Here is a 12536-nt window from a genome sequence, read left to right on the forward strand (position 1 = left end):
TGTAGCGGCACAACTTTCTAAGTGCGATGCTGTACCTTAACTTGTACTACACTTGCATATATTTTTGATAAATAAAAATGGAAAAATATTTTGAACAACACGATTACCACATGTACATATAAATTTGCAGTTTAGGGTATCATCCTCGTGGAGATTTGAAACGTTTATCAACCAACGCCTACATTACATATTCAGTTTGTATATTGTATGTCAATGTTTAAGCATTTCATACTCATTTACTATAATTTAAACAGGAAGTAAAATAAATATCACTAATTTATAGACACAACTGGTTTGTACCCACACTTTTCAAGCTTTCATGTTCACAAACTTTGATACATCGAACACCAACAGTAGCCCGGGAACAATCGCCATGCATACAATGCCAACAGCCCCTATCGCCGTACTCGACATGCGGTCATCTTCGGCGCTGGTTAATTGTCTACGAGTTGCTGAAAGAGTTGTTTTATTGACTGCCAACCTCTGTAACATCTCCTGAAACTCAGTTTCGTTCATTGGGATTTTTACTGTACTGTTACAGATACAGGTTGAAGATGTTGTAGAACTTGCTGAGGTACTTGTAGGTAATACGGTGGTAAACTCTGTAGATATACTCGGACTGTTACTAGGCGGAGGTGCAACTGTGGTAGTGGAAGTAGTAGTGGTAGAAGTAGTAGTAGAAGAAGCAGTTGACGGCGTAGGTGAAGCAGTTATGGCAGAAGTAGTAGAAGTAGCTTCTGTTGTAGGGGTATTTGTAGGTGTGGTAGTCGGAGGAGGTGGCGTAGTGGTGATTGTAAATATATCAGTGGTAGTTGCTGGCGTGGAGGTAGGAGTACTTGCAGGAGTAGAAGTTGGAGGAGGAGGCGAAGTGGCGATGGTAAATGTATTAGTGGCAGTTGCTGTCGAGGAGGTAGGAGTACTTGTAGGAGTGGTAGTTGGAGGAGGCAGCGTAGTGGTGGTGGTAAATGTATTAGTGGTAGTTGCTGTCGAGGAGGTAGGAGTACTTGTGGGAGTAGAAGTTGGAGGTGGCGCCGAAGTGGTGGTGGTAAATGTATTAGTGGTAGTTGCTGTCGAGGAGGAAGAAGTAGTAACTGTTGTAGGAGTGGTAGTTAGAGGAGGTGGCGTAGTGGTGAAGGTAAATGTATTAGTGATAGTCGTGGTGGTAGGGGTAGTTGTAGGAGTGGTAGTTGGAGGAGGTGGCGTAGTGGTGGTGGTTGATGTAGTAGAGGTAGTTGTTGTTGTTGTGGTGGTGGTGGTCCTTGTTGTGATATCTGGGTCTGAAATATATCAGTAATGAAAATTTTAGAGCATGCATTTGCAACTGCTCCTTATGCAAAAGCAAACATTTGATATCTACAGGATAGCTTAAAAGGAAGACAGTATTCTGTAGCGATAAATGACTTATTTACAACAATAACATTCTTTTAAACAGAAACAAACTATTAGTAAAATAAATAAATAGATTTTACATCTACCTAATTTTAGCGCTATCCAAAATGAAATGTTTTATGTTTTAAGGTTTTATATATTTCAACGGCCAGTTTTTGAGTATTTCTGCATTAGTATCAGTTCATGCCATTTTCGTCTGACATTTCTGCTGTAGCGTCCGAATTGTCAGAATTCACGTTCACAGGTAGAGAAATGTAGCGTCCTAATAGTCAGAATTCACGTTCACAATTAGAGAAATGTAGCGTACAAAAAGTTAAAATTCACGTTCACTGTTAAGAGATGTGTAGAGTCCGAAGAGTCAAAATTCACGATCACTTTTAGAGAGGATAGCCTCCGAAGTGTCAAATTTCACGGTCACTTTAAGATATTTGTAGCGTCCGAAGCGTCAAAATTCACGTTCAATGTTAGAGAGGAGTAGCGTCCGAAGTGTCAAAATTTACAGTCACTTTAAGAGAGGTGTAGTGTCAGTCCGCCCGCTTAGCTCAATAGGGAGTGCGGAGATCTATGGATTGCAGGGTCGTGAGTTTGATTCTTGGCCGAGGCGTATGTTCTCCGTGACGATTTGATTAAAGCCATTGTGTCTGAAATCCTCCACCTTTGATTCATGTGGAGAAGTTGGCAGTTACTGGAGAAAAAGTTTGTACTGGTAGAGAATCCAGGAACACTGGTTATAGTTTCATAACTGAAATACTGTTGAAAATGGCGCTAAACTCAAAACAAGACAAAACTAGAAAATGCTTTTGTAAAAAAGCGCATGTCTCTCCCCAATGCAAAGTCCTATAGGCAAGAAGTCAATAGGGGTCAGGAGCGAAAGTCGAAGAGACACTGATGGTTAGCTGCAATAGGGATCATCTACTTGGCATGTCCAGTCATCACGCTAAATTTCAACACTCTTGGCCTAGTGGTTCTCCAGTCACTGTTCAGGCTCCTGTGACCTTGATCTTTGATCAAGTGACCTCAAAATAAATAGGGGTCATCTACTTTGCATGTCCAATCATCCTATTAAGTTTCAACATTGTAGGTCAAGTGGTTCTCAAGTTATTTCCAAAAAATGATTTTACATGAACAGGCCACTGTGACCTTGACCTTTAATAAACTGACCCCAAAATCAATAGGAGTCATCTACTCTGCATGTTTAATCATCCTATGAAGTTTCAACATTCTGGGTCAAGTGGTTCTCAAGTTATTGATCGGAAATGGTTATCAATGTTCAGGCCCCTGTGACCTTGTCCTTTAATGGAGTGACTCCAAAAACAATAGGGGTCATTTACTCTGCATGAACAATCATCCTATGAAGTTTCAACATTCTGGGTCTAGAGGTTTTCAAGTTATTGATTGGAAATGGTTTTCCATGTTCAGGCCCCTGTGGCCTTGACCTTTAACAGAGTGACCCTAACATCGTTAGGGGTCATCTACTCTGCATGACCAATCATCCTATGAAGTTTCATCATTCTGGGTCAAGTGGTTCTCAAGTTACTGACCGGAAATAGTTTTCAATATTCGGGCCCCTGTGACCTTGACCTTTCACAGAGTGACCCCAAAATCGATAGGGGTCATCTACTCTTCATGATCAATCATCCTATGAAGTTTCAACATTCTGGGTCAAGTGGTTCTCAAGTTATTGATCGGAAATGGTTTTCAATGTTCAGGCCCCTGTGACCTTGACCTTTGATGGAGTGACCCCAAAATCAATAGGCGTCATCTACTTTTTATGACCAATCATCCTATGAAGTTTCAACATTCTGGGTCAAGTGGTTCTCAAGTTATTGATCGGAAATGGTTTTCAATGTTCAGGGCCCTGTGACCTTGACCTTTGATGGAGTGACCCCAAAATCAATAGGAGTCATCTACTCTTTATGACCAATCATCCTATGAAGTTTCAACATTCTGGGTCAAGTGATTCTCTAGTTATTCATCGGAAATGGTTTTCAATGTTCAGGCCCCTGTGACCTTGACCTTTGACGGAGTGACCCCAAAATCAATAGGGGTCATCTTCTCTTCATGACCAATCATCCTATGAAGTTTCATCATTCTGGGTCAAGTGGTTCTCAAGTTACTGACCGGAAATAGTTTTCAATGTTCGGGCACCTGTGACCTTGACCTTTTATAGAGTGACCCCAAAATCGATAGGAGTCATCTACTCTTCATGACCAATCATCCTATGAAGTTTCAACACTCTGGGTCAAGCGATTCTCTAGTTATTGATCGGAAATGGTTTTCAATGTTCAGGCCCCTGTGACCTTGACCTTTGACGGAGTGACCCCAAAAACAATAGGGTCGTCTACTCCAGCAGCCCTACAACCCTATGAAGTTTGAAGGTTCTAGGTCAAATGGTTCTCCAGTTATTGCTCGGAAATGAAGTGTGACGTACGGACGGACGGGCGGACGGAAGGACGGACGGACGGACAGGGCAAAAACAATATGTCTCCTGGGGGAGACATAATTCAGACCAAAGACAATTTATCTGAGTAAGACGTTCTCAAGTATAAACTATGAGGAATTCTAAAAAACTATTGCAATTTTGCTCAAAATGTGAATAAGACTCGACAAAATGCTCAGTTGTTTGAGTGTACTTATATATCTATTTAAACCAACGTGTGTTTTTAGTTAAAAGCATATTAACAGAAGGAATGAAACGCAGTTCAGTTTGTGTAATTTACAATGTTGTTGTGAAAGGTATGAAACAATACTTTGACGATTTCAAGGTCACTGCATATACGCTGCGAAATATTGTGTAAAATATAAACAGTACTACTTTTTTGTCAGTGAAACAAATATACCTGCAAATGTAATGCAGAAAATGTTGTGTTTTAATGGAAATGGAAACAATTTGTAGAAATGTATAACAGTTTTCAGACAAATAAAACAAAGCGATTTCTGGAGATGATACGTCCAGGGCTGAGAGTGAGAGCGAGAGTTTTCTAAGCAACTAGAAATACTTCGCATTAACCCCTCGACCGGATATATAGTTAAAATATTTTCAACCAAATACTATAACCTTACCAAAACCATTACTTACCATAGGACAAGCATTCTGTCTGACTGTTAGTTAGTACGTAACAATCACCCTCTGGTTCTTGCACTCCTGAATAGTCGGCGTGAAAGTCTATCTTGGTTGTGCTCGGTGTTGATAGTGACCATTTGTTCGTTACACAAACCCATCGTCCAGTGTGACTAACAGCGAGTTGATCGACAGTCCAAAACTACAGATAAAACGGTTTAAATGTCATCATATTTTTTTTGAACATTGTGCTTTGTTAATATATAAGAAAATAAAATGTGAAGAAATGAGACATGAAAAGCAAACATAATTAAACTATTTTTACAGTTTCCTCTATTCCGGTTTTATCAAATTACGAAGCATATTTGGTAAGGTTACAACAAAACGATTGATCAAATTCATCATTATTCGTTTTAAGTGTACATGGTACAATCAACTCTTTTTTTAACTGTACATTCTGGAAACTGTTTTTGCATTTTTTATTATTATTGGAAAAGAATTATGTTTTAAAAGATAATAGATTGTTAATTTTAGAAATTCTATCATATAATTCAATCTTTGTGTACTTTACACTATTTTCACTAGTACTAGTATGTTATGTAATTGGAGTACACTGACGAGACGAAAATACATAAATGATCAAGATCGCACTGTTCGCTATTCAGTCAGTACATTTTTGATAAGCACCCCTTTTAAAAGTTAATGGAAATGTCCAAATTGAAAGATGGACATGTTCATTATAGAAATTTAGCAAAGTAATGGTTAAATTAATACAGAATGCAGCATATGCCCGAATTAATGAATGTTTTACATTTTTGATATTTCTGTCACTTTTTTCCCTGCAAACGTCCAGTTTTGTTGAACCATAATAATTATTTCACTCTGTCTGACTGTTTACGTTAATCGTTCTCTTCAGTCAACAAGTATCGTGTTGCTTTTACTCATTGTATTTTCATAAATTTTTTCTTTAAAGTGGTACAGAATTAGGGAAGACAGTCTTAATGTATAAATCGATATTTACGTCAAAGTGACGCCAAAGCAACAAATATGACGTTGAGTTTTTAATAAAAAGTTGTCTTTAACCTTTAGCCTGCTATATGTCTAAACTGGACTGGTCCATCATTCCATTTGGGTAGTACCATTTATAATTTGAAGGGGTTTTCAAAGAAAACTTACTGACTGAATAGTAAACTCTGCAGACCATGACCGGCCTAAATGGATATACAGACTGATCTTGGTCACTGGTCGCAAAGGCAAAATTACTTGCCACCAGCAGACTAAAGGTTAATGAGTGCTCGTGTAAAATCCAAACAAGAGAATTTCAAGACGATAATGAAAACGTTTATCTTCAGTTTGGCTAAATACAAAATACGGAGTTATTGAATTATGATACACCTCTTAGAAATTTAAATCGTATACGATTCAATATAAGTTGAATACCTCTTGTACTCGAACATACTTTTTTAACTAGAATATTTAGAATATGCTCGAGCAAAACCCTTAGCTAGGTTTCTAGATCAAACCTCTAAGCAAAAGATCTCTTCATAGAAGTTTCTAGATTATACACGAACATACCTCTAAGCCAAAAACCTCTTCATAGTAGTTTCTAGATTATACACGAACATACCTCTAAGCCAAAAATCTCTTCATAGTAGTTTCTAGATTATACACGAACATACCTCTAAGCCAAAAATCTCTTTATAGAAATTTCCAGATTATACACGAACATACTTCTAAGCCAAAAATCTCTTCATAGTAGTTTCTAAATTACACACGAACATACCTCTAAGCCAAAAATCTCTTCATAGTAGTTTCTAGATTATGTACAAATATACCTCTAAGCCAATAATCTCTTTATAAATGTTTCTAGATTATACACGAATATACCTCTAAGCCAAAAATCTCTTTATAGAAGTTTCCAGATTATACACGAACATACCTCTAAGCCATAAATCTCTTTATAGTAGTTTCTAGATTATGTACAAATATACCTCTAAGCCAAAAATCTCTTCATAGTAGTTTCTAGATTATACACGAACATACCTCTAAGCCAAAAATCTCTTTATAGAAGTTTCCAGATTATACACGAACATACTTCTAAGCCAAAAATCTCTTCATAGTAGTTTCTAGATTACACACGAACATACCTCTAAGCCAAATCTCTTCATAGTAGTTTCTAGATTATGTACAAATATACCTCTAAGCCAATAATCTCTTTATAAATGTTTCTAGATTATACACGAATATACCTCTAAGCCAAAAATCTCTTGATAGAAGTTCCCAGATTATACACGAACATACCTCTAAGCCAAAAATCTCTTTATAGTAGTTTCTAGATTATGTACAAATATACCTCTAAGCCAAAAATCTCTTCATAGTAGTTTCTAGATTATACACGAACACAGCTCTAAGCCAAAAATCTCTTTATAGAAGGTTCTAGATTATACATGAACATACCTCTAAGTCAAAAATCTCCTTATAGTAGTTTCTAGATTATACACGAACATACCTCTAAGCCAAAAACCTCTTCATAGTAGTTTCTAGATTATACACGAACATACCTCTAAGCCAAAATCTCTTTATAGAAGTTTCTAGATTATACACGAACATACCTCTAAGCCAAAAACCTCTTCATAGTAGTTTCTAGATTATACACGAACATACCTCTTAGCCAAAAATTTCTATATAGAAGTTTCCAGATTATACACGAACAAACCTCTAAGCCAAAAACCTCTTCATAGTAGTTTCTAAATTATACACGAACATACCTCTAAGCCAAAAACCTCTTCTTAGTAGTTTCTAGATTATAAACGAACATACCTCTAAGCCAAAAATCTCTATATAGAAGTTTCCAGATTATACACAAACATACCTCTAAGCCAAAAACCTCTTCATAATAGTTTCTAGATTATACACGAACATATCTCTAAGCCAAAAATCTCTTTATAGAAGTTTCCAGATTATACAAGAACATACCTCTAAGTCAAAAATCTCTTTATAGAAGGTTCCAGATGATATACGAACACACCTCTAAGTCAAATATCTCTTTATAGAAGTTTCCAGATTATACAAATATACCTCTTAGCCAAAAATCTCTTTATAAATGTTTCTAGATTATACACGAACATACCTCTAAGCCAAAAATCTCTTTATAGAAGTTTCCAGATTATACACGAACATACCTCTAAGCAAAAAATCTCTATATAGAAGTTTCTAGATTATACACGAACATACCTCTAAGTCTATCTCTTCATAGTAGTTTCTAGATTATGTACAAATATACCTCTAAGCCAAAAATCTCTTTATAAATGTTTCTAGATTATACACGAACATACCTCTAAACCAAAAATCTCTTTATAGTAGTTTCTAGATTATGTACAAATATACCTCTAAGCCAAAAATCTCTTTATAGAAGGTTCTAGATTATACACGAACATACCTCTAAGCCAAAAATCTCTTTATAGTAGTTTCTAGATTATGTACAAATATACCTCTAAGCCAAAAATCTCTTTATAGAAGTTTCTAGATTATACATGAACATACCTCTCAGTCAAATATCTCTTTATAGAAGTTTCTAGATTATACACGAAGATACCTCTAAGCCAAAAGTCTCTGTATATAGAAGTTTCTAGATTATGCACGAACATACCTCTAAGTCAAAAATCTCTTTATAGAAGTTTCTAGATTATAAACGAACATACATATAAGCCAAAAATCTCTATATAGAAGTTTCCAAATTATAAACGAACCTACCTCTAAGCCAAATATCTCTTTATAGAAGTTTCCAGATTATTCACGAATATACCTCTAAGCCAAAAATCTCTTGATAGAAGTTTCTAGATTATACACGAACATACCTCTAAGCCAAAAATCTCTTTATAGAAGTTTCCAGATTATACACGAACATACTTCTAAGCCAAAAATCTCTTCATAGTAGTTTCTAGATTACACACGAACATACCTCTAAGCCAAAAATCTCTTCATAGTAGTTTCTAGGTTATGTACAAATATACCTCTAAGCCAATAATCTCTTTATAAATGTTTCTAGATTATACACGAATATACCTCTAAGCCAAAAATCTCTTGATAGAAGTTTCCAGATAATACACGAAAGTACCTCTAAGCCAAAAATCTCTTTATAGTAGTTTCTAGATTATGTACAAATATACCTCTAAGCCAAAAATCTCTTCATAGTAGTTTCTAGATTATACACGAACACACCTCTAAGCCAAAAATCTCTTTATAGAAGGTTCTAGATTATACATGAACATAGCTCTAAGTCAAAAATCTCCTTATGGTAGTTTCTAGATTATACACGAACATACCTCTAAGCCAAAAACCTCTTCATGGTAGTTTCTAGATTATGCACGAACATACCTCTAAGCCAAAAATCTCTATATAGAAGTTTCCAGATTATACACGAACAAACCTCTAAGCCAAAAACCTCTTCATAGTAGTTTCTAAATTATACACGAACATAACTGTAAGCCAAAAACCTCTTCTTAGTAGTTTCTAGATTATAAACGAACATACCTCTAAGTCAAAAATCTCTGTATAGAAGTTTCTAGATTATACACGAACATACCTCTAAGTCTATCTCTTCATAGTAGTTTCTAGATTATGTACAAATATACCTCTAAGCCAAAAATCTCTTTATAAATCTTTCTAGATTATACACGAACATACCTCTAAGCCAAAATCTCTTCATAGTAGTTTCTAGATTATGTACAAATATACCTCTAAGCCAAAAATCTCTTTATAGAAGGTTCTAGATTATACACGAACATACCTCTAAGCCAAAAATCTCTTTATAGTAGTTTCTAGATTATGTACAAATATACCTCTAAGCCAAAAATCTCTTTATAGAAGTTTCTAGATTATACATGAACATGCCTCTAAGTCAAATATCTCTTTATAGAAGTTTCTAGATTATACACGAAGATACCTCTAAGCCAAAAGTCTCTGTATATAGAAGTTTCTAGATTATGCACGAACATACCTCTAAGTCAAAAATCTCTTTATAGAAGTTTCTAGATTATAAACGAACATACATATAAGCCAAAAATCTCTATATAGAAGTTTCCAAATTATAAACGAACCTACCTCTAAGCCAAATATCTCTTTATAGAAGTTTCCAGATTATTCACGAATATACCTCTAAGCCAAAAATCTCTTGATAGAAGTTTCTAGATTATACACGAACATACCTCTAAGCCAAAAATCTCTTTATAGAAGTTTCCAGATTATACACGAACATACTTCTAAGCCAAAAATCTCTTCATAGTAATTTCTAGATTACACACGAACATACCTCTAAGCCAAAAATCTCTTCATAGTAGTTTCTAGGTTATGTACAAATATACCTCTAAGCCAATAATCTCTTTATAAATGTTTCTAGATTATACACGAATATACCTCTAAGCCAAAAATCTCTTGATAGAAGTTTCCAGATTATACACGAAAGTACCTCTAAGCCAAAAATCTCTCTATAGTAGTTTCTAGATTATGTACAAATATACCTCTAAGCCAAAAATCTCTTCATAGTAGTTTCTAGATTATACACGAACACACCTCTAAGCCAAAAATCTCTTTATAGAAGGTTCTAGATTATACATGAACATACCTCTAAGTCAAAAATCTCCTTATAGTAGTTTCTAGATTATACACGAACATACCTCTAAGCCAAAAACCTCTTCATAGTAGTTTCTAAATTATACACGAACATACCTCTAAGCCAAAATCTCTTTATAGAAGTTTCTAGATTATACACGAACATACCTCTAAGCCAAAAACCTCTTCATAGTAGTTTCTAGATTATACACGAACATACCTCTAAGCCAAAAATCTCTATATAGAAGTTTCCAGATTATACACGAACAAACCTCTAAGCCAAAAACCTCTTCATAGTAGTTTCTAAATTATACACGAACATACCTGTAAGCCAAAAACCTCTTCTTAGTAGTTTCTAGATTATAAACGAACATACCTCTAAGTCAAAAATCTCTATATAGAAGTTTCCAGATTATACACAAACATACCTCTAAGCCAAAAACCTCTTCATAGTAGTTTCTAGATTATACACGAACATATCTCTAAGCCAACAATCTCTTTATAGAAGTTTCAGATTATACAAGAACATACCTCTAAGTCAAAAATCTCTTTATAGAAGGTTCCAGATGATATACGGACACACCTCTAAGTCAAATATCTCTTTATAGAAGTTTCCAGATTATACAAATATACCTCTAAGCCAAAAATCTCTTTATAAATGTTTTTAGATTATACACGAACATACCTCTAAGCCAAAAATCTCTTTATAGAAGTTTCCAGATTATACACGAACATACCTCTAAGCCAAAAGTCTCTATATAGAAGTTTCTAGATTATACACGAACATACCTCTAAGTCTATCTCTTCATAGTAGTTTCTAGATTATGTACAAATATACCTCTAAGCCAAAAATCTCTTTATAAATGTTTCTAGATTATACACGAACATACCTCTAAGCCAAAATCTCTTCATAGTAGTTTCTAGATTATGTACAAATATACCTCTAAGCCAAAAATCTCTTTATAGAAGGTTCTAGATTATACACGAACATACCTCTAAGCCAAAAATCTCTTTATAGTAGTTTCTAGATTATGTACAAATATACCTCTAAGCCAAAAATCTCTTTATAGAAGTTTCCAGATTATACATGAACATACCTCTAAGTCAAATATCTCTTTATAGAAGTTTCTAGATTATACACGAAGATACCTCTAAGCCAAAAGTCTCTGTATATAGAAGTTTCTAGATTATGCACGAACATACCTCTAAGTCAAAAATCTCTTTATAGAAGTTTCTAGATTATGAACGAACATACATATAAGCTAAAAATCTCTATATAGAAGTTTCCAAATTATAAACGAACCTACCTCTAAGCCAAATATCTCTTTATAGAAGTTTCCAGATTATTCACGAATATACCTCTAAGCCAAAAATCTCTTTATAGAAGTTTCTAGATTATACACGAACATACCTCTAAGTCAAAAATCTCTTTATAGAAGTTTCAAGATTATACCCAAACACACCTCTAAGCCAAAAATCTCTTTATAAATGTTTCTAGATTATACACGAACATACCTCTAAGCCAAAAATCTCTTTATAAATGTTTCTAGATTATACACGAAGATACCTCTAAGCCAAAAGTCTCTTTATATAGAAGTTTCTAGATTATGCACGAACATACCTCTAAGTCAAAAATCTCTTTATAGAAGTTTCCAGGTTATACACGAACATAACCATTTACCTAAAATCTCTTTTGAAAATACATGTATAGACATTTTTAGATTATACTCCAGCATACATCAAAGCAAACAATCTCTTTACATGTATACATTTCATATATTATTTTCAAAACTACCTCTGAGCCAAATTACACCTTATTCAGGTTTTAAACCATGCTAAAAATATCTCCAAACCAAAGATCTCATTTATGTCTTAGAGTATACTCTAACATACCTCGAAACCATAAATATCTTTATTGAAGGTGATGTTGACTGTACATGTGTCTTCACCATCGGCTAAATCAAACTCACATCTTCCTTTGAATCTGTATTCACTGCCGCTGATTGCATATGTCGGTGTCACAATTTTGTGTGGAAAACAATTACAACTGCTTTGCATCTGAATTAATATCCTGTCATGCATATTATATTATTAATATATAAAGGTATTGCAGAATAAATATTTTTTTCTTTCTTGAAAATTTGATGTATCATTTTGCACGTTGTATATATTATACCGAGTATATTTAGAGCATAACATTTAGAATCTAGAGGTGGTAAGTTTGTTCCAAAAAGGTGAGGCAGGTGTGCTAAAATTATCAGAAGACAATCATCGTCGACATCTGATTCATGTGTAAGTAGTGTAAGTTACTTGCAGAAAAAGGTGGATATGGCACTGAATGCTAACATGTTAAAACCGACCTGACTGCAGTAAACTTTGAATGTATTTTAAATTATTACAACTATAATATAATAGCGTTTTTCAACTCCGTTTTGTCGCAAAGGAACAGTGTCAATTTGTTCCATGTCAACGTGCT

The 12536-nt window shown here is 34.6% G+C and overlaps 1 protein-coding gene across 1 annotated transcript; it reads right to left on the reverse strand.

Moving 5' to 3' along the window:
• Positions 1-309: 309 nt before the first annotated feature.
• Positions 310-12142, reverse strand: LOC123565826 (uncharacterized). Its single transcript, XM_053552269.1, has 3 exons — positions 11954-12142; positions 4469-4652; positions 310-1277 (listed from the first exon to the last, which is right to left on the reverse strand). Exons 1-3 carry the CDS (start codon positions 12140-12142, stop codon positions 310-312), a joined length of 1341 nt encoding a protein of 446 aa, XP_053408244.1.
• Between the last annotated feature and the right edge of the window lie 394 nt (positions 12143-12536).

This window comes from Mercenaria mercenaria, chromosome 1, assembly GCF_021730395.1.
Source record: "Mercenaria mercenaria strain notata chromosome 1, MADL_Memer_1, whole genome shotgun sequence".
Lineage (NCBI taxonomy): Eukaryota > Metazoa > Mollusca > Bivalvia > Venerida > Veneridae > Mercenaria > Mercenaria mercenaria.

Bases quoted from the DNA above. Each gene is read 5' to 3' on its own strand.
- LOC123565826 (XM_053552269.1), bottom strand. From the start codon at position 12,142: ATGCATGACAGGATATTAATTCAGATGCAAAGCAGTTGTAATTGTTTT. The intron at 4,653-11,953 runs GTATGTTAGAGT...TTTTATCTGTAG, and splicing joins AAGATATTTATGGTTTCGAG to TTTTGGACTGTCGATCAACT. The intron at 1,278-4,468 runs GTAAGTAATGGT...GATATATTTCAG, and splicing joins GACAGAATGCTTGTCCTATG to ACCCAGATATCACAACAAGG.